Source organism: Triticum aestivum, chromosome 5D (genome assembly GCF_018294505.1).
Source record: "Triticum aestivum cultivar Chinese Spring chromosome 5D, IWGSC CS RefSeq v2.1, whole genome shotgun sequence".
NCBI classification, from domain to species: domain Eukaryota; kingdom Viridiplantae; phylum Streptophyta; class Magnoliopsida; order Poales; family Poaceae; genus Triticum; species Triticum aestivum.
The window spans coordinates 447464967-447485321 of record NC_057808.1 but is presented as its reverse complement, the minus strand read 5'-3'; the positions used below and the strand labels follow the sequence as shown (position 1 = coordinate 447485321).

The following is a 20355-nucleotide window of genomic DNA, read 5'->3' as shown; positions in this document are numbered from 1 at the left end:
TGCTACAGCAATGTTCAGTTGCTGTAGCAGTAGCCAGCTTTGCAACTATTACATTGACTAGCCCTCTTGACAGCCCCTAAACTGTGGTTAAATAGTTGTTAACATGAGTGAAAATAATATGAGTAGAAAGTATACATGACAAAGTCCATTTTATCCCACTGGGCCAAATTCTTTTGATGCATGGATTAAATCCTACAAAAATCACAAAATGCTAAGTTCTGTTAAGTGAAAAGCAGAAAACAGCTTTATTTTCATAGCTACTTTAGTGCTGCTGATAACCAAGCAAATGAGTTCTAATATGGATGTAATTGGTACTAACATGTAGATCACAGAAAAATGCTCCAAATTGATATAAGGCACAAAATCATAGAAGGTACAGAACAATAGTTGTAGCATTTTGAAAACAGCTAAGTGATGTTTAAAACTGGCGAATTCTCAGACTTAACAAAATTTCAGGAATTTCAGGAATTTACATCTTCATTTTGGACCATCTATTGGAGTTGCTCTTTTGGACCATCAATTTGGACCATCTGTTGGAGTTGAGCTTTTTTCGAAGCTCCAAAACGCACTTTTTGGCGGTCCAAATTTTGCATCTTCGGTTTTGGACCGCCAAATTTTGGACCATTTATTGGAGATGCTCTAGCAAGGCCCGCCGCAAACAAGCCGTCCGGGTCCGGCCGTGGTCGTCCCGCCATCACCCACGGCCCCATGCCCGGCGCCGGCTGCAGCAGGTGAACCTGACCTGCTGCTCCTGCTCTAGTCTGGTCTCTTCGTCCGGCGTGGCGATGTTTCAGGCTGTCAGCATGCCGAAACAAAGCACGTCTCAGATGTTTTGGACATGAGATGAGAGAGCTGATTGCAGCATCTACCCCGCAAAAAAAAAAAAGACAGCATCTGCTGCCGCGTTTGGTGCCCATGCACAAGAACACCACACCGACTCACCTAATCCTGCTGATGCAGCGTAAGTTGCCCACTTGAGTTAGTTTGGGAATGGTCCTTTTCAGAAAACTCTGCCTGTCTCTCAAACATAAAAACGACAGTGATGGTTCTAAAACTTCTACAGCTTGATGTCTGGCCCAATGCTAGGCGGCATATATGTATGTAAGACTGACCTAGCTTTTTGAAAACAGCACATTTGCACCATCAATCAAAAGAAAGAAAAAAGAAACACATTTGACATATGGGTGGTGCGGCTCCTATCAGCAATGAAGTATATATAGCACACAAAATTAAGTCCGACTGAACAAAGATCACCACGCAACAACGGTGGCGGGAATTCCTCGGATCGTAACTCCTGTTACATAACCCTCTCATGTAAACCACTGGCATAAATCTTCGAAGCTGCTGAAATTGATTCGGTTGTATCAGAATTACAGGACGGCAAAACCGAAAGGGGGGATGGTTTAAGCATTTACAGGCTGACAGAAATAAGGCAAGCTACACAGTCCAGATGGAAACACACGACGTCGATTCACAACAACCAGGCGAGAGGTTCATCACACAATACGAGTTGCTGCAGGATTATTAAGCAAGGGTGTCGTAGTCCCGATCACGCTCCTCTGAGCCGAGCGCAACGAGCACGTAGACCGCGTAGATGATGCCGGGGATGTAGCCCAGGATGGTGAGCAACAGGCAGATGCAGAACTCCATCTGTTCAAGACAGAAAGGAAGACCAATACTGTTAGTTGCTATCAGGATTGAGAAAAAACAATAGCATTGAACTGCTCCTTCTGTGCCACACAGAAGGCGCTTGCGCATCACCTATCCATTCAGGATCCAAAATTAATCCAGTGAATCATCGGAGCAACTTGCTCTGCCGACGAGGAACAGATTGTGGTACTTAGACAGATTTACCACACCGGCTATGCACATAAACTTCTACGTAGTATAAATGAACAAAACTTTTGCTAAAGCACCCAATAAACAATTGGTCGAATATAACCACTTGAAGCGCAATACAGTGGTAGTAAGAACCGAGAGAGGGTAATCCCAGGCCCCCAGCAGATGGCGTGGTTTTGCTTTCTATATAATGCGGGGCTGAGAGGAGAGGCCTTTTCTCTAAACAAAATTCAGACATTATCGACATTGCACCATACATGTTATCATCCCACTTAGACGACGACGAACCCCACGGATGGTCTGATTGTCTTCTTGATACTCAACAAACGTGTAAAAAGGCTTCAATCTGCTTTCATTGGCATGGCAGCAACCAGCAGGGCCTGCATAATTCCATAGCTAGAGCAATAGCAAACTACTGAACCATACAGTAGTATGTTGCCTGCAATACTAGGCGTCACCTACAGGTCATTTGCAGGTCTAAAGACTGAGGAAACCGCAAGCCCAAGCTAGAGCAATGCTATACTACGCGTCACCGACAGGACATCGCGCGAGATCAGGGGAGACTCCGGACCTCGCGACTGTAGCCAAGGGGGAACCGCCGCCCGAATATCTCTCTCGAACCACCGGTCGCCTCGCCTGCCACTCGGCCGGCGGCTGCCAGCGCGCAAGCCCGCCCGACCGCATGGTTCGCGTTCGGGAACCTACCGGGTCGCGTGGATCCAGCCAGCCGAGGAGGGGGGGGGGGGGGGGGGGGTGAATTGCTTACGCTGCAGCAGCCGTAGTGGAGGAAGACGCCGAGCGGCGGCAGGATGATGGCGAGCAGGATCTCGAGGAAGGTGCAGCTCCGGGACGCCATCGGTGATGCGGATCTCGGATCGGATCGGGGGAAAACTCTCTCTCTTGCTCTGGTCCGGGGAATTCAGGTCGGGGGAGGAAGGACGGAGGGAGAGGATGATGTGATTACTTCGCGCGGAGACTTTACAGACTTGTGGCGCTGGCCGGGCCGACACGCCACCCACGCGGCTCCACGGGGAAACGCCGCAGCGGCCTCAGGTAGTCAGGTGCCGCACGCGGTTTATCCTGGGGAAAACGTTCGCCAGGGAGAAACCGACAGCGAACACACCCTAACTGCTACACGATCTTGATCCTATGGACGCCATACATTCGCCACATATGCCAACTATTATCCTATGGAGTACAGTAGAAAACAAAAACTGGATTTTTTTTTCACAAACGCGCAAAAGATTTGTGCATCATTGCATTCATAGAAGGGGGGAGTACAAGTACAAATGTCCACCCAAATGGCGCGTACACACTCGAATGGCGTGCACAGAAGCACCCTAATGGTCACCCTATATTACACAAGGCTACAGCTCAAGAAGGATGGAGTCCAGGCCGCTGGCGCCAACGCAATCTCTCGGCAAATATTTTATCTGCCGTTTAGTTGTTTCTGTGTTTAGAGGTGTAGCGCCGGATGCTTACTATATTCGGGGTACTTTATGTAATGATGATGTGTTATGATCTATCTAGTGTTGTTTTCTCTCAATAAAAATAAGTTATATTGTATATGTAAATTGTGGCACCCCCAAAACTAAGATCCTTGGCGCCCTATTGTGTGGGTGCGAGATCTTTGTGACTATGGCTAAAAGATGTGATGTCACACGTGTAACCGCTGTCGAGGCGACGGATAGCTCACAGCAATCAGTTGGCTGATAACATCTAACTGCTAGCCGACTAATTCCTAGCAGCTTCACCTGAAATTTCAAACATTATAATATATGTGAAATTATATGAAGTAAGCATCTCTTCCAAGTTTATGCCTGCCCAATCTCTTGTGTCTCATAGGTGGATCTCCACATGTATCATCCATTGTTACTTGTTGCGCCGTTCCTTCAACGGTGAACGGCCATTGTATACGCACATGTGGCAGAGACCCACCCTTCAGCCATTGTATACGCACCAGAAAATTAAGGGGCATTTCCTAAACGCCCCTTATGCGCCTGCTACTAGTGTTCCTACAATCGAGCGCACACCACTGTCCCCGCGCTGGGCCGGCCCACTGGGCTTATTTTTTCCCCTGTGAAACTACGAAAAACGTGGCGCGAGAGAGATTCGAACCAGTGATCTCTTTATTCGCGATAATCTACACTAACCACCTAGGCCGATGCATTTTTCTTACTCTTTTTTCCTGCTTTTGTTCATTTCTTTTTTATTTTTTATTTTATTTTATTTTTTATTTCTTTTCTTTTCTTACTTTTGTGTTTTTTTAAATCAATGAACTTTTTTCAAATTTATGAACTTATCATAGAATTGATTTTTTTTCAAAATTGATGAATTTTTTCAATTTTGTGAACTGTTTTCCAAACTTGATAAACTTTTTTTTAAAAGCCGACGATTTTTTGTCAAACTGGATGAACTTTTTTAAAACTGAAGTTTTGTTAATTGTATGATTTTTTCAAAATCGATGAACTTTTTGATTTTGTGATTTTTTTAAATCCATGAACTATTTTTTTGTATTCTTGGATTTTTTTTTCCGTATAAGTCAACTCAGCTCACCCTGAGCGAGCAAACCATAAATGGTTCCAGGACGAGCGACGTAGCCACCATATAATTGGGCCAGCCCATAAGGCAGGCGCGTGGGTGCGGTTCCTCCTAGTGGTGCTCAAGGCGCCACATAGGAGCTCTCCAATTAAGGGCAAGTTCTTTTGTGGCTATTTGGGGTTGTAGAAATAATCTGTCCTCTACCTAGCTTATTTTAGAAGCCCGGCCTTAAATTTTATTTTAGAAACCTACTAATTAGCTCTTAATTAGTAGGCTTCTAAAATAAAATTTTAAGTACGGCTTTTCTAGAATAAGTTGGGTAGGGGCAGCTTATTTTCACATCCTAAATTTATACCTACTGATAAAGTAAGGTGATATTATGACTTCATCCCATCTATATATTTTAATCTGACAAGTTTTATAAATTGCCAATGTGGTACTAACAAACAGTTTGCTTTTGCCTCCCTAGGTAGTGGAGTAATGCTACATGTAGGGGTCATTACCGGAGTTTTATGGGGTGGACCCACTTGGCAGTTTGTGGTTGGTCATTTGGGAAAATTAGCCCACACCCTCCTCAAAGTTGGCAGGGGGGGCTGGTTTAGTTAGTTGGAAAGGCCCCATAATGGCATGTAAAGGTCCGTGAGTCTACCATTTTGCTAGGTAGTACATCCACGCTCGTTGCATTGGGCCTACTTTAGTCTAGCATCAATGTGCAACTTCCGTGTAACTTCCAGGTCCGTGAGTCTACCATCAATGTGCAACTTCCAAGTCCGTCACTTCTGACGCGTGCTAGCCTAAAGTTGCTAGCCCACCCTACACACACCGAACACCTGAATGTTGGCATTTCCTAAACGGCGCCTGTAGCGCCCGTTTTAGGCTTACTGGTACACGTCGCACACCCCTTTCACCCCGCTGGGCCGGCCCATCTCCTTTTTCCTAAGCGCTAAAAAAACATGTCCCGGCAGAGGATCAAACCAGCGACATCCCTGTCGAGCAAAGCATCGCTAACCATCACGCCAACTCGCTTATATGTGAACTACAATCTTTTTCCTCTATTTCCATTCTATTCTTTCCTCTTTTCCTTTTTTTCCTTTTTTCGTTTTTGTTTTCTGTTTTTCCTTTTTTTTGTTCTTCCTAGTTTGATGTTTTTGCTTGAAATTCGTGATTTTTTTTCTTAAAAATCAACGAACTTTTTTCAAATCCGATGAACTCTTTTTCCAATTTCGATGAACTTTTTTCAAATTTGATGAACTTTTTTCAAATCCGATGACCTCTTTCCAAATCCGATAAACTTTTTTCAAATTTGATGAACTCTTTTCCAAATCAGATGAACTTTTTTCAAATTTGATGAACTTTTTTCAAATCCGATGAACTTTTTTCCAAATTCGATGAACTTTTTTCAAATTAATGAACTTTTCTTGAAAAATTATTAACTTTTTTCAATTTCGATGAACATTTTTCAAATTTGATGAACTTTTTTTCAAATTCGCTGAACTATTTTTCAAGTTTGATGAACATTAAATGAAAATGCATTAATTTTGTTTTTTGATTTTGATGAACGTTTTTCAAAACCAATAGGTTTTTTCAAATTTGATGTACCTTTTTTGAAAACCAATGAACTTTTTCAGGTTTGTGTAATTTTCCTCCAAAATGAAGAACAATTTTCAAAATCCATGAACTATTTCAATGTCACGATCTTTTTGCAAAAAAAATCTATGAAATAAAATAGCGCAGCGACATTATTTATTATGCCTTTGCCGCTGTTACTAGTCACTAACGATAGATCGAGTGGCTAGCGGACTCGTACCTAAACTGGAAGGTTGTGTGTTCCATACCTAGAGATGTCTTTTTCCGAAAAAAGAAATCGCGAGCTTTTGTGTTCGCTGCTGAGCGCGATTCGTGGGCCGGCCCAACTGGGCGTCGTAGCGAGCGCCAGGGAGAGGTTCGGGCGCCTGAAGCGCCCGATAGGAGCTCCCCTGAATGTTGACGCCTTTCTCAAAAACAAAAAACTAAATGTCGACGCCAAAGGGAAAACGGTAGAACCGTAGAAGCTGCACTCAGGAAAAGAAGATGATGATGATTCTTTTTCTTGTGAGAAAAGAGAAATATTTTCAGAAAGGAAAAAACTCACGGATGATGCATGTATAGTGTATCCCCCTAATGCCTGTTCATGTCAGAAGATAATATACAGAGCGTATCCCGCACCCCATGGTGGGCGATCTCTACCTTGGTCCGTCTCCTCCCGTCCTCTGCGGCCAGTTGCTAGATATTGTTCCCATGCACGCACGTAAGCAACGCCGTCACTACATTTTAAAATACAAATGAGCAGATTGTTAATCCGCCCGGAGGATCCTTCTAAATCCGTCGCCCAGGTCCAGACATCCCGCACCCACCACACCACACCACAGCAGGGGGACCAGCTAGCTAATCGACCCTAACACCGTTGTCAAAGCCACCATCATCGTTAATTAGTGACGAACAGCTGCCGGTGCGAGGCCACCGTACGCGCGCGATCTTGCAGATTAAGGGCGGGGAAATCCGACAGGTTCGCATGGGCGATTAGCTTAGTGGCCATGCTCAGGGTCGGCAGCTAGCGCGATTGTTAATTTGGCCGGGGCGGGTGGCACACACATGGCGACAGGATCCCCCAGATATGATCTCGCATGCAGAAGCACACCACGAAGGAGCCCCAAAAGGATTTCCAACCCACTAAATAATTATATAAGGGGCAGAAAACTAAGGAGGGCTAAACATGCATGCATGAGACATCGGATTGTTTCTAGATTTGTCATGCGATCGAGAGCGTCTCCAAAGCAGGCAGAAGAGCTTGTGATAAACGGGTTCTGAAAAAGATTACTGCAACGTGTGGGATCCCAAAGATCATCTCCGTACGAACAGTTCAAGGGGCCAGTTTGCGAGATCAGATGATTAGGGTTCGTTGTGGTGGCATCAACCATCAGGGTTCAAGTTCTAGACTTGTCGCTAGTGTTTGTGTTTTACTGGATGTGAGCATTTGTGCATTCATAGAAAATGAGTACACGTACGTGTATGTGGCCGTTTGTGACTATATATTGTGTTAAAAAAAATTAAAGAGGCCCTCCCTACTACCTAATTTTCGGTTTCTGGGGTGGCGGGTAATTTAAAGAGAAATTCAAGTTTATTCTCAAAAACTTTTAAAACATTTTGAATTTTTTTAATTATTATTTTTTTTCCATGTCAGGGGTATATACATCTAGGAACCAAAGGCATTTTCCATGTATACTTTTTTATACAAAGGGCCAAAGGGGGCCAATAAGGCCGGCCAGTGAAAGTACTTGTACATGCAGAGAGACCAGCATGAGAGCATCTCCAACAGCCGCGCAACGCGCCGCGCGCCGTTCGCCTGGTTTGGCGCGGCCGGCAGCGCTGGCTCCAGCAGACGCATCAAAATTGAGCGCACGCGCGTACCTCCAGCGGCCGCGCTAAACAGTGCGTACATTTTTTTTAATTAAAATTCATAGATAGAAAAAACGATACATAGATATTTTACATAGTTCCATAGCATAGATAGATAAAAACTATTTAAGATAGTGCAAGGACATAGATAAAAACTACTAGATAGTGCAACTATAGTCTACTCCCAGTCGTCGCCGTCATCGTCATCGTCGCCATCCTCGCTGGTCTGGTCCGAGGTATCGAGCCACATGTCTTCCCAACGATCATCATCAGACGCAAAGATCGTCTCATCACCATTCTCAACGATTTCGCACTGTGATAGCGCCAGGGCCTTCCGCCGACGCCTGTCCAACCGCTCAGCGCGGCGCCTTTGCGTCTCCTCCTCGCGGCGCCTTGCCCAGTAGGCTTGCTCATAGGTGACGTCCTCCGGGTGGCGCTGGCGCCACTCCGCCATGACCCGCTCGTCCTCATGGGCGACGAGGAGGCGGTTCTGCCGCTCAGCGTGATACGCACGAGGCGGCGGGGCGACATCCAGCGCCTGCTGCAGCGTGTGGACGTCGTGGAAGTTCATCTGCTGGTGCGGCCTGCCTAGGCGCCACAGCGCCGCGTCGTACGCGCGGCCGGCCTCGTGCGCCGTCTCAAAGGTGCCGAGGCCGAGCCGGAGTTGGCCGGACCGTATCTCGGAGTAGAACCCGCCGTTGGGGCGCTGGCGGACGCCGCGGTAGCCCGACGCTCCTCGGCGGCGCGGCGGCATGATGGCGGGGCGCTGGAGCGGTGGCGCGCGTGGCAGCGGAAGCAACCGAGAAAGCGGTGGAGGCGCGCGCGGCAGCGGAAGAGGAAAAGAATTGTGTGGAATAGGCGTGTGGCGAGCGCCGCATTTTACAGGCGCGGAAGCGGTACATCCAAAAAAACGCGCGACCTGCCGCCTTTTCCCGCGCGCGCAAACCATTCCCGCGCGCGCGACTTTCCCACTACCGCTGAAGCGCCGAAACATCCCGCGCGCGCAAAAGACTCGGTTTATCACGCGCGCGCCTTTTGACGCGGCGGTTGGAGATGCTTTGAGCTTCTTTCTCGTGAAATTAACAACCAGTCGATGTCAGGTATACTACTCAGGTTGGGGAACGTAGGATAGGATGTTGGAATTTTGGTTCTCATTAAAAAGGGCATTGCTTGAATCATTGCGCCAGACACCTAGTCCTGATGGGATGCCACTGCCAGGTGTAAGCAAGCGCTCCGTACGCACGTAACTATCCTCGAACTCACCATTGGTGCTGTTCGTTCACCAACCACTAACGCCTGCCGGGTCGACAGATGGAATTGCTATCGACGACACGTGTCAACCAGCCAAGCGGCCCGGCGTAGCATCAGTTCTTTTGCTAGCTTTTTTGGCCTTTCAGAATAAGCTACCCCTATCCAGCTTATTTTAAAGGTCCAACCAAAATTTTCTTTATTTAAAAGCTTACTAGTTAAGTTTTAACTACCAGCTTCTAAAAATAAATTTGGTTGGGCTTTTAGAAGCCACAAAAAAATTGCCCCTTGGCTTAGCTAGCTAGCTGACGAGGATTGCCTGCGAGTATGGGAGTTTGGAGAGTCCTTTTCAGCTCAAATGTCTGCTGATAAGTATTTCTTTCAGTTTCATTAGATAGGTTTTTTCTTTTTGACCTTTTGGCCAGGAAGATAAATCCATGAGACCGATGTGCTGGTCGGCAGCGGCTACCGACGTGGGTGGCATGGGTTGGACGGCGACGAGACAGAATGAGAATGATGCGGGTGTCCTGATCAGAGGTGTGGCAGTTGCTATTAGTAGAGAGAAAAAAGAGCTTCCAAATGTATAAAATGTACTGGTCGGCACTATGGAACCGTCCTTTCATTCACAGAGCTAACTACTGGTACGGGGAGGATTTTCATATGAATTCCGCGGGATTCTTCTCTATTTAATCCGTGCTAAAAGACTATTTTCTGCGGATTTAAACCTTTCATAAAGAATCCTTTGCCCTTTTGTAAATAAAATCTGACGAAGTAGCACACACATTTCTGCATAATTGAAGTGGTCGTGCCACTGTATTTTCACATCTTGAGAATCCTATGAATCAAAGAGCCATTAATAATATGACGATTGTGCTGGCGAGTATTTGAGAGTCATGCTGACTTGGTCAACCGACGCTGCTCCTACATATCCCATCCCGCCGGTATCTATAATTTTATACATCCTATGTTTCTAAATATAAGATGCTTTGACGGTTTAATTTAAACTGCAAAACATTTTACCTTTAGAAATAGGGGCAGTACTGTTTTAGTGTATGAAAATTCTGAATGGAGGACGAGTTCCATGGAGGCTAAATTTGATAAATGCAAATTTCATATCTTTTACATTTTATTTATTTATTGGAGAGAATACGTATATACCTAGAGGCATAATGTATATGTGTGTAAATTTTCTAGACGAAATACATTAAATATGTGGTTTTTTCAACACATACACTGTTCATTCTCAGTGTCTATGATGTTTTTCACAACTTGCATTTCAAGGTATTTCATCCAGAAATTTTATAGACATATACTATATTCATGTATATTTTTCGGAATTTATCAAAACTAAAAAGTTTGAATTACAATTCTTTTAAAAAATTGGACTCCATGGAGCTCGACCTTCAAAATGCCCTACTTCTTAGTGGACGGCTTATATGGTTGTTATGTGTGGCATTTCATCTAAATGCAATAATCTTGGATGAGTGTGTGCCTTCTTCCACAACATCTGCCCTCTACCCCTTAGCCTCCCTACTTGATCCAATCGGTTGTCTTCCCCATATGCGGCCAGTATCGCTATAGCGTCGCCTCATCCGATCACTGACGCCACTCATCATGCACCTTTCTAACCCCCACCACACCGTGCTAATTTCCTCAACGACGGTGTCCCTACCTGCACCGCGAACAATCAACCATGTTACCATGTCTGACTAGGTCAAGGCACCAACGCCATCATCGTCGGCTTGAGCGGAACTTAAATGAAAAACAAAGAATTACTTACCTACATGGCATCTACAATGATTGGGTGATATGAAACGAAGAAATCATTTCCGCTTTCCCTGCTCCGTGACCTAGGTGTCCAGGCAAGCGACCATCTACCTTCTTCGCCAGTGAGTCCACGGATCCCCTCTTCCTCCGTACGTCACTCTGTTGACGGGAGGAGGCGGGGAATCCCAAAGCATTGGTCTGATGGTTGTATGATTAGGAATAGAGTTAGGTTTCGTCTATGATTGGCGGTCAAGAGACGTTGGCGTGGAACAAGGTCTGCCCCTCCCGCCCTCGTTCCGGTGGTGCTTTCACTGAGAGGCATGTCCCCGGATCTGCTTCTTTGGCCTGGATTTTTCTTCCGCATGTTTGTCTCGGTGGCATTGTTCTACGGAGCGGATATTGTCGTTGTGCTTTTTAGCCGTTCGACTCCAGTTCCGATCGACGAAGGTTAACCAGTTTCGGCCTTGTTGGAGAGCGTGTGAGATTTGTGTTCCTCAACTCCCTCTGGCCAGACCAGGGGCGTTCTACAAGCCCTCTATGATGTTTTCTTCTCCGGAGCGGCGATTTTCTACATAGATCGTAGGTACCAACATCTTTTGGTCTACATCAATGATTTTTACATACCTTTTTATAGGGGATTCGATTACTACTTCTACGAGCTCTTGTGTTTAACAAGTTTGCTCTACTGGAATAGAGATCCAGAGGCAGCAACGAGCTTTAGTCACGGCATGCTGCCGATGGATGCGGCAGGGAGAAGACTTTGACACCTCAAGGAATGGGACGTATTTTTCAGTCTTTATGATATATTTCATAATCATGAGAATGTATTTTTTTTAAATGAATCATGAGAATGTATTTGAAGGGTATGTGATACTTGATATATCATGCCTTTAAAAAAAGAGAAGGCATGGTTGAACTTATCCCCGCTGGGCACGGGCCACTAGGTCCAAAAGTAACCGCATACCACAACTAGCATGTCGGTTTTTATTTTACTACTAGTCCGGGGAGGCGTGGCCGGAGGGAGAGGCAGAGGGATCAGAACCGTCCACGACAGAGAGAGAGAGAGAGAGAGAGAGAGAGAGAGAGGGGGGCGAAGCCCGAAGCCGGCCGGCAGGGAGGCGATCCGGGGAGCTGGCGGTGAATAGAAAAGGCGGAGAGTAGATACGCAACATCTTCCCCGAATCCCCCACCCCACCCCGTCTCCCTCCCCCGCCCCCGCGCCGCGGCGACGGAAAGCCACCTCCATACAAATACGGAGGAGAGACGTCTCCTCCTCCTCCGCATCCGCTCCACCGCCCGCCCGCCGCAACCGCAACCGCAACCGCAGTGAGTCCCTCCCCACCCCCCACCTCCTCCGCCGAATCGCGTCCCCGCTCCCACCGCGGGGCTGGAATTGCCGCAGTCGCGCGGGCCGGGGTCGCAGTCGCGGTCGCGGCCGAGACGGGCTGTAGCAGTGACGGCGAGGGTGTTTGCTGGTTGACGCAGGTGCGCCGGGCTCGAGGGCTAGGGCGCCATGGGGACGTACCTCAGCACGCCCAAGACGGAGAAGCAGACCGCCGACGCTGAGGGCGCCCGCGTCCGCTACGGCCTCGCCTCCATGCAGGGATGGCGGACCACCATGGAGGACGCCGTGAGTTCCTCCTTCCCCCACTTCCCCTGCTCTCTCTGTTTTGCGTTCTGTGCGCGCCGCTCGGTACGGTACGGCACGGCACGGCCTAGGGTGCGCAGGCAGCGCGTGGGCCTCGACGCGCCAGCGCGGGAGGAATCCGCGGCGGCTCGGTGAGTCCCGGGGTGGCGCCTCTTGCGTGCATAGATTCGCTCGCCCGCGTCGTGACGAGTCAGTTGGTCGGCGGGGGTGCGATGAATTCCCGTTAGCGATTCCCCGCAATGGCGTTTCCCGTACTACTCCACGCAGCGGTTTGGTTCGCATCGGGAGTTCGCTGTTCGCGATTCCGTCATGCCCTGTTCATTTGCGTGACGACTTTATCTGCTGATGAATTGGTCCATTCCTGCTGTCTGGGAACAGCCTGAATATGTTAGTTAAATTCCTTGTGACTCACCCCCTGGCGGTTCCAATGTTAGATGCTTATATACGGCGTGTCACTTGCATTGGGAGTTCGATGTTTCTGATTCTGTTATTCATTTGCATCATGTGATTTGGTCTCTTCCTGTTATTTGGGAACCTAGAATAAATGTTGTTGTGATTCACCCAATGGCAGCATTTTACGTGCAAGTGGAACGGCTCGGTTAGCGCTTTGTTGGTTGCCATTTGCATTGGTAGCTTTCTATCCGTTTGTTCACCCGCCCAATCGCCTTTCCTCTATAAGGTGTAAAGTTTGAGATGCGGTTTGTCGGCTTGCGACTTGCGCTGGAAATTCCATTGGTTCGCTCGATGGCGCCAGCGCTTCTCTATAGGCGAAATGCTTGAGACAGCGGTTTTTCGGCTTGCTGACTTGCATTTGGGAGTTCACTGCTAGCTCATGTAAATGGATTCTGATTCTGACGTATGACTAAAGTTGGAGATGTAGAGTGCTGCATCATATCTGAAGCTATATTGTCGAGGATAAGAGTTGTTTGCTTGTGATACTTAAGTTTGAGTGTATCTGCATGTTTATTACTCGTTAGAAGCTGACTTGGCACCTGTTTACCCTTGTAGCATACAGCTATGCCACAGCTTGATGAACGCACATCCTTTTTTGCCGTTTTTGATGGGCATGGAGGTAAATACTGGCTGTTTTCTCTTCTCGTTTAACTTTATACCATACCATCTATTCAGTCGTACCTGTACTGTTTGTTTCACAATGGTTTGTACCTATTTTGGTTTAAGCTGGTCACATCTTGCTTTGAGTGGATTAGTATAATCTAACCCTTTAAAACCTTCCATAGAACGAAATTCTGTATTGTTACCTTACACTAAATCATGTATTGCACATCACTATGTCGTTTGCTGTTATTCTGTTCAACATAATATAATTAGCACTATTTTATCATGCTGGGGCTTTCATACAGTATTGGATGTGTATATAAGTAGCTACTGACAGGACTGCAATGTTCATGTTAACTGGCAGGACTTGTTATTTGATCATCATTTTTGCTTACTGTGTTGTCCTCTCCTGAAGGTTCATGGCCGTTTGACTCCCTCATTGGATTTTATTTTTTTGAAACCAAAAAGATTGCTTCAACAACAAAATGTGTTCACTGGCTTTATTAACTCTGAGAATTGAACATTTGTAGCATTGACTAGTTGTTGTGTGTACGCTGTGGAGATTAGCTATGTTGAGTTTGGCTTTACAGCATGGCAGTATCCTAACATGGCAATAGCTAATCAAATGACTCAGTAGTTACATGTTTCCATTTAACCATTGGATGTAAGAGATAGAAGCACATATTTGGAAAATGTCAGTTCAAAATCTACACGTGCTTTCGCTTTTAGTGAAAAAAATAGCTGCATTATGTGTTTTCTTATGTGTGACATGAATTTATTAGCCAATACAAAATACAATTTACAGGGAAAGCGGTCGCTAAATTCTGCGCCAAACATCTACACATGCAATTCTTAAGAAGTGCAGCATATTGTTCTGGTGATTTAGCTTCTTCTGCTCGGAAAGCCTTTTTGAGGTATCTACCATGTTCTTTCTTTGCACTGTGGTATGCTTTTTTGCTTGAAACTGACATGTTTGATGTTCAATGAATCTGTATTGCTCTTTCAGAATGGACGAGATGATGAAAGGGCAAAGGGGATGGAGAGAACTGGCTGAGCTGGGAGAAAAGGGGCCAAAGTTCACTGGAATGTTGGAGAGTATAATTTGGTCTCCCAAAGCTGGAGATGCAGATAAACTTGGGGACGGATGGCACTCGGAGGAGGTAAAATTGCTTCCTCCTCCTCTCTCTGCTCAATCCCTTTTGCTGGATATGGAATCGAACAGGTTACTTTTCATGGCACAGCTCATCTCTTATTTGAGAATAAATTTGATGGATAAAACTGCTTGGATTGTGGGCATTTCTCAACCCATATCTAAAGAGGGGTTTGCTTCAAATTGGTGATGTTGTTAAGAAAGTGGGTTGGGTAGGAGGCTTGTGCCCTGCTTTAGAAAGGGGGGCGGATGGAGTTTCTGCAGGGATGGGTGGGAACTGGACCGGTGGATTGCTCAGATGAGATTAGTGAATCTCCTAATACTGACCAGTCCTAAAACAGACTGCAGATTGTTCCATACCCCTGTATTGAAATCCCTGATTGAAATACGAGAACATATCTGCAGTAATTACCTAACATCATTGTTTCTAAAACATTGGTCCGTCATGTTACTTGCAGTACAACAATGTTGGGGTGTTATATTTATATGTGCCCTTGTTTCTTATACAGTAAACTCACAAAAACTAGTTTTATGATGTTCTAGTGAATATTAAGTTTACCTGACCCTTTTTTTAACTATGCTACTGTACCAGGGTCCTCATTCAGATTTTTCTGGGCCAACATGTGGAAGCACAGCGTGTGTGGCTATCATAAGAAATGATCAACTGGTTGTTGCAAATGCCGGGGATTCCCGGTGTGTTATCTCAAGGAAGGGTCGGGTATGCCAGTTGTAACTATCTTTAGTTGTAATTGAAGTATATTTGCTAGCTTATGTTTTCCTAACTCATCTACTGTTAAGGCTCACGATTTGTCAAGAGATCACAAGCCAGAACTTCAGTCAGAAAAAGAGAGGATTGAGAATGCTGGTGGTTACATTGTTGCTGGGCGGGTCAATGGAAGTTTGAACTTGACAAGAGCAATTGGTAGCACACACTCCTATCAACTAAAACATTTATATATTGGATGTATTATTTGTACTCATTTTTGTAAATCTAATCCCCAGGGGATATGGAAATGAAGGAAAATAAGCTTTTACCAGCCGAGAAACAGACTGTCTCAGCTGAACCTGAAGTGAACACAGTGAGTTTTGCTGCCTCTTCTCTGTCAGTTTTGTTTGAACAAAATTACTCAAACTCAGGATTGCATTACTGTTGGTCAGGTTACACTTTCTGAGGATGATGAATTCATTGTTTTGGCCTGTGATGGTATATGGTATGAATTTTTGGCTGTAATAATTATTCATTCTGAGGGTTGAGACTTATCGTGATACCTGCTTTGCCTGCTTTTTTTCTTGTTGTTCATGATTTATATCATAGTAAAGCTTCCCAATTGTACCTTTCGTATCAAAGTCGTGAAACTTGAAGAGGATATAACACGATTATTTTCCTTGATTTCCATGTACTATAACTACTGTCCGAAAGCATAGAGGGAAAGAAAAACTTGCCACCACCGGGCATGCCATTGTTTGATCTGGGCACTACATATGATGCATGTTAATCAAGAACACACGGCTATGTTGGCAAGTTGACATAGTACAGGAGCTTATTGTCATCATTCATCAACATAATTGACATGGAACACATTTATTAGCTTTACAAGTTGCTGCTAAATTTTCAAAATTTTGCTGAGGTACTGTAGTATGTTTGCAGTTCTGAACCTTAAATAACAAATACGCAATAGTTTGTGTTAAGGATAGACCGAAAGCATAACATGGTGTTTTCCCAGTGTAACATTCTGGACGCTTAGAGCCCATTGACACACAATTCTCCTGAGATGTTATGTTGTCTCTTGAAGATTGAGAGCACAATGGTCGCTCAACAGAACTGGTGCCTTTTTTCAGATGCCACGTACATCCAGACAAATTATATACTCCCTCCGTCCCAAAATAAGAGTCACTTATTTTGGGACGTAGTACAAAGTTGAGTCACTTATTTTGGGACGGAGGGAGTACAGTACTAAATTTGAATTGGAGAATGCCAACGTGTCTTTAGAGAGCTTAGTTATTTCAGCATGTCCTTGGATCTGTAGAGACCAGTATTGCACAAATAATGTTGATCACACTCTTCTCTTATGCATCATATTGTGATTGTTAAGGGGTTAGATTTTGTGCATTTAGCAAGCGGTGTCAGACATGGTTAGACTGGTACTTGTGGAAGCTCAGTTGCAACCAGTTTTGCAGATACTACGAGACTTGGTTAGTTCCATGCCATGGAGTCAACACCTTTGATCTGGATCAGGCCAGAGTTTTTGATCTTTTAGGCTGTGGAATGTTCTGTTTTATCCACGTCATCTTAAATGCTATCACTGAAATGTTTGATCGGATGAATTACACATCGAAGGCAATAGAGGTTCCATACTAGAATCTGAGGCCACTTTCATACTCTTAGCGTGCTACTTTTGTCATGTGATCTGATGATGTATCAACTTATTACTCGTGTGACCTGATTGATGAGCTTTACAATGCACACATGCATTCATAATTACACTTTCCATGGCGACTTGGTTTTCATTAACTCCCTTATTGTATGACAGGGACTGCATGTCAAGTCAACAAGTAGTGGACTTTGTGCATGAAAAGTTGAAGACTGTAAGCACCTCTGTTTCGTCAAACATAGATTATATTGATATCATGTAGTGTTATGGTATTCATATACCAGGGGGTTGGAAATCTGCAGGAGGATAGTCTATCTGCCGTGTGTGAGAAGGTGCTCGACCGGTGCTTGGCGCCTGAGAGTGGTGGGGAGGGTTGTGACAACATGACGATGATCTTGGTTGTGCTCAAGAAGCCTACCGACTCGGCTGCTACTTCTAGCTCAGAGCAATCTCCTGTCACGCCTACCAAGTCGGCTGCTACTGCTAGCTCGGAGCAATCTGCGGTCACCGACGAAGAGATGCGGCCCAGGTAAGCAAGATTCCTCTGCTGAAGCAACACATATTACAGATTTTGAAATCCCACATTGTAAAACCTGAGCTACTCTTTCAGAATCTGAGCCCCTCCCCTGTCCCCTTTGTGAACAGCGAGCCTGATGCCCCAAAGACCCCGTCGTCGTCGAAGTAGCGCTCCGAGGCAAAGCGATGGTCAGAAGGTCGTGACCCGGTCGAAACAGCAGCGCTCCAAGGCCAAGCCACATGGTTCAGAAAGGGTCTAATCGGTGATAGACAAAATCAGATAGCAGTAAGTGAAGTGGTGTATATAACAGAGGGATTCTATTCAACAATTCCCATAGGGTTTGTTCTTGTAGCCTTTTGTCCAATATACATAGCTGTCGATCTTGGTTGGTGGATATGGGTTGTGGATAAATTGCAGAGCTTTTTTTTTCCCAGCGTTTTGGATCTATCTTGATGAATTGCAACTGCCGTGGTCATCCATGAGTACATTCTACTGATACTCGAAATGCAGATGCGGTTACATTACATCAGGAAAGCTAGCTAGTTAAATGCGCCCCAACTAGTTATACTAGATTAGAGACCACGTCTCGGTCAATTGCTGCAGATGATACTCCTAGGAACTAAAGGGCAATGATGGCAGCAGCTCCCAGCGCGGTGGCCGCCGCTGCCGCTGCCGGCCACGCCCCTGCGGCGAAGGAGGAGGAGGAGGAGGAGGAGGAGGGGGGATTGTCGGCGCCGGGGGCGGGCGGGGGGTAGATCTCTGGGCCGAGATCGAAGATGCGGACGGTGATGGCGACCTTCATGCCGGCCTGGCAGAAGCCGTTGCCGCAGATGAAGAAGTAGGTGCCGGGGTGCGGGAGCGGGATGAAGTCCTTGCCGGAGGTCCAGTTGCCGGTGACCCCGTCCATGGTGCAGTTGTCGTAGCCGGTCTCGTTCACCGCGAACACGTTGTGCGTCCCCTTCTGGTACCGGAACGCTGCAAATCAGGAATGAGTGAGGCGGCAGGGAAGTAGTAGTAGATCTGGTGGAGCTGGAGCTAGGGGAGGGGAGAGGGGAGGGGAGGCCGAGGTGAAGAAAAGAGAGAGAGAGAGAGAGGGTGAGGGTTTTTCTTTGGGCATACAGATGAGGTCGCCGACGTAGAAGGTCTGGTTGGCGGACCAGCTGGAGTAGTTGATGTTGGGGTTCCACCCGCGGTTGGCCCCCACGATGTGGTCCGTCGCGCCGGAGAGCCCCACCGCGCACCCCGCCACCACCACCCCGGCCACGGCGAGCAACAGCGCCCTGGACGCCATTGCTCAGCTCTCACCTCTAGAGAGAGTGAGCAGAGGAGGAGAGTGGCGAGCAGAGTGAGCAGTGAATGGGGAAAGCAAGCAGAGCACGGGGGCATCAGTGGCATATAAGTAAATTGCTCGTGCCAGGGCGCACTCATTGGTGGTCTCGTGCACATGACATCCTGGCCCACTCCTGGCCGGCGCAGCAGGAAGCGAGCGAGTTTTTCTCCTGCAGATTCGTCCGAGATTTTGAGTTTGAAACTTTTTTGAATCCCTACGCGCCAACCGAGGCAAGTCGCCCGCAAAAGTTTGCCGGTGGGGCAGTTCAAACATAAAAAAAGTTTGCCTCTTGCGCTCCGTGGTCGCCTTCTGTGCTAAGCAACGCATACACATGCCACAAATGCCGGAGCAATTCCATGGCGATGCCGAAAGCGCACTCTAGGAGGGAGAGTTACAATGATAGTAATGAAATTACAGGAAAGGCAGCAGTAGACTGATAGAGGCGTGAAGCTCTAGAGAGCACAAGAATATATTCTCATAATGGTGCTGGCTGAAAGCTTTTACAACCTTACAAGCAATTTCAGGATTGGATTGCCACGTTACTTTCCTCTTCCTCTTTGCGATTCCTCCTCAACGGGTTGCCCGTGCCTTCTATCAAACATGGCCGAGGGCTTTGATAAGGGGACCCCCATTCTCCGCCTTGCGATTGACCCTCTCCCTCAAATCCTCGACCTTGCAACTAGTAAAGGCATTAGACATAAGATTCGAGGACGTGGCGCCATGGTGTGTACATTCCTCTATGCGGACGACACGACCATTTTTATGGCTCCAATTAAGAGGGGCATGGAAAACCTCTCGGCCATCTTAAGGGTTTGGCGATGTGACAGGCCTTTGCACCAACTTCCGTAAAAGTTCGGTGGTGCTCATTTGATGCAATCATCTTGATTCGGGGCATATCCTCCACAGCGCTCCGACAACTAGAGCTTATTTCCCTATGGAATACTTGGGCCTCCAAGTCTTGGTTTGGCAACTTAGGAAGGTTGACTTCCAATATCTTGAAGACAAAGCAGCCAAAAAATTGCTAGCTTGGGAGGGCAAAACATCACCATCATTCGGCGCATGACCCTCGTCAAATCGGTTATCACCTCCAAAGCGGTGTACTCATCATGCCCCTTATTGTGCCGCAGGGCTCTCTTCATAACCTCAACAAGATGAGAGGGCTTTCCTTTGGTCTAGCTCAGACAAGACGACGAGGGCCAAGTGCAAGGTCAATAAAGAGGTGGTTTTTCGTCCTTCGAAATACCGAGGCCTTGGGGTCCTGAAACCGACAAATTTGCACGTGGTTGCCGCTGAGATGGCCTTGGTATGAATGGAATGAGCCAAACAAGCTTTGGGTTGGGTTGGGTAACCCATGCAACGAGGAAGGCCTTGATTTCTTTTATGCCTCCACCGCTATCACTGTTGGCAATGATGCCAAAACACCTTTCTGGGATTCCCCTTGGCTACTTGGGC

The 20355-nt window shown here is 46.5% G+C and overlaps 3 protein-coding genes across 5 annotated transcripts; 1 reads left to right on the top strand and 2 right to left on the bottom strand.

Moving 5' to 3' along the window:
- Nucleotides 1–1197: 1197 nt before the first annotated feature.
- LOC123122602 (hydrophobic protein OSR8) lies at nucleotides 1198–2906 on the bottom strand. Its single transcript, XM_044542825.1, has 2 exons — nucleotides 2606–2906; nucleotides 1198–1650 (listed from the first exon to the last, which is right to left on the bottom strand). The coding sequence occupies exons 1-2, from the start codon at nucleotides 2693–2695 to the stop codon at nucleotides 1525–1527; spliced, it is 216 nt and encodes a 71-aa protein (XP_044398760.1). The 5' UTR covers nucleotides 2696–2906; the 3' UTR covers nucleotides 1198–1524.
- Nucleotides 2907–11868: 8962 nt separating this feature from the next.
- Nucleotides 11869–18006, top strand: LOC123122600 (probable protein phosphatase 2C 70). Of its 3 annotated transcripts, XM_044542822.1 has the most exons (12): nucleotides 11873–12156; nucleotides 12316–12460; nucleotides 13487–13550; nucleotides 14340–14448; nucleotides 14541–14694; nucleotides 15277–15402; nucleotides 15483–15606; nucleotides 15687–15763; nucleotides 15843–15895; nucleotides 17216–17270; nucleotides 17359–17585; nucleotides 17702–18006. In XM_044542822.1, exons 2-12 carry the CDS (start codon nucleotides 12344–12346, stop codon nucleotides 17739–17741), a joined length of 1146 nt encoding a protein of 381 aa, XP_044398757.1. In that variant the 5' UTR covers nucleotides 11873–12156; nucleotides 12316–12343; the 3' UTR covers nucleotides 17742–18006. The 3 variants fall into 3 exon arrangements, with proteins under 3 accessions (XP_044398758.1, XP_044398757.1, XP_044398756.1); XM_044542823.1 differs by having other exon boundaries at nucleotides 11869–12460; nucleotides 17667–18006; XM_044542821.1 differs by having other exon boundaries at nucleotides 11873–12460.
- On the bottom strand, nucleotides 17874–18950 carry LOC123122601 (mavicyanin). Its single transcript, XM_044542824.1, has 2 exons — nucleotides 18693–18950; nucleotides 17874–18548 (listed from the first exon to the last, which is right to left on the bottom strand). The coding sequence occupies exons 1-2, from the start codon at nucleotides 18862–18864 to the stop codon at nucleotides 18193–18195; spliced, it is 528 nt and encodes a 175-aa protein (XP_044398759.1). The 5' UTR covers nucleotides 18865–18950; the 3' UTR covers nucleotides 17874–18192.
- Between the last annotated feature and the right edge of the window lie 1405 nt (nucleotides 18951–20355).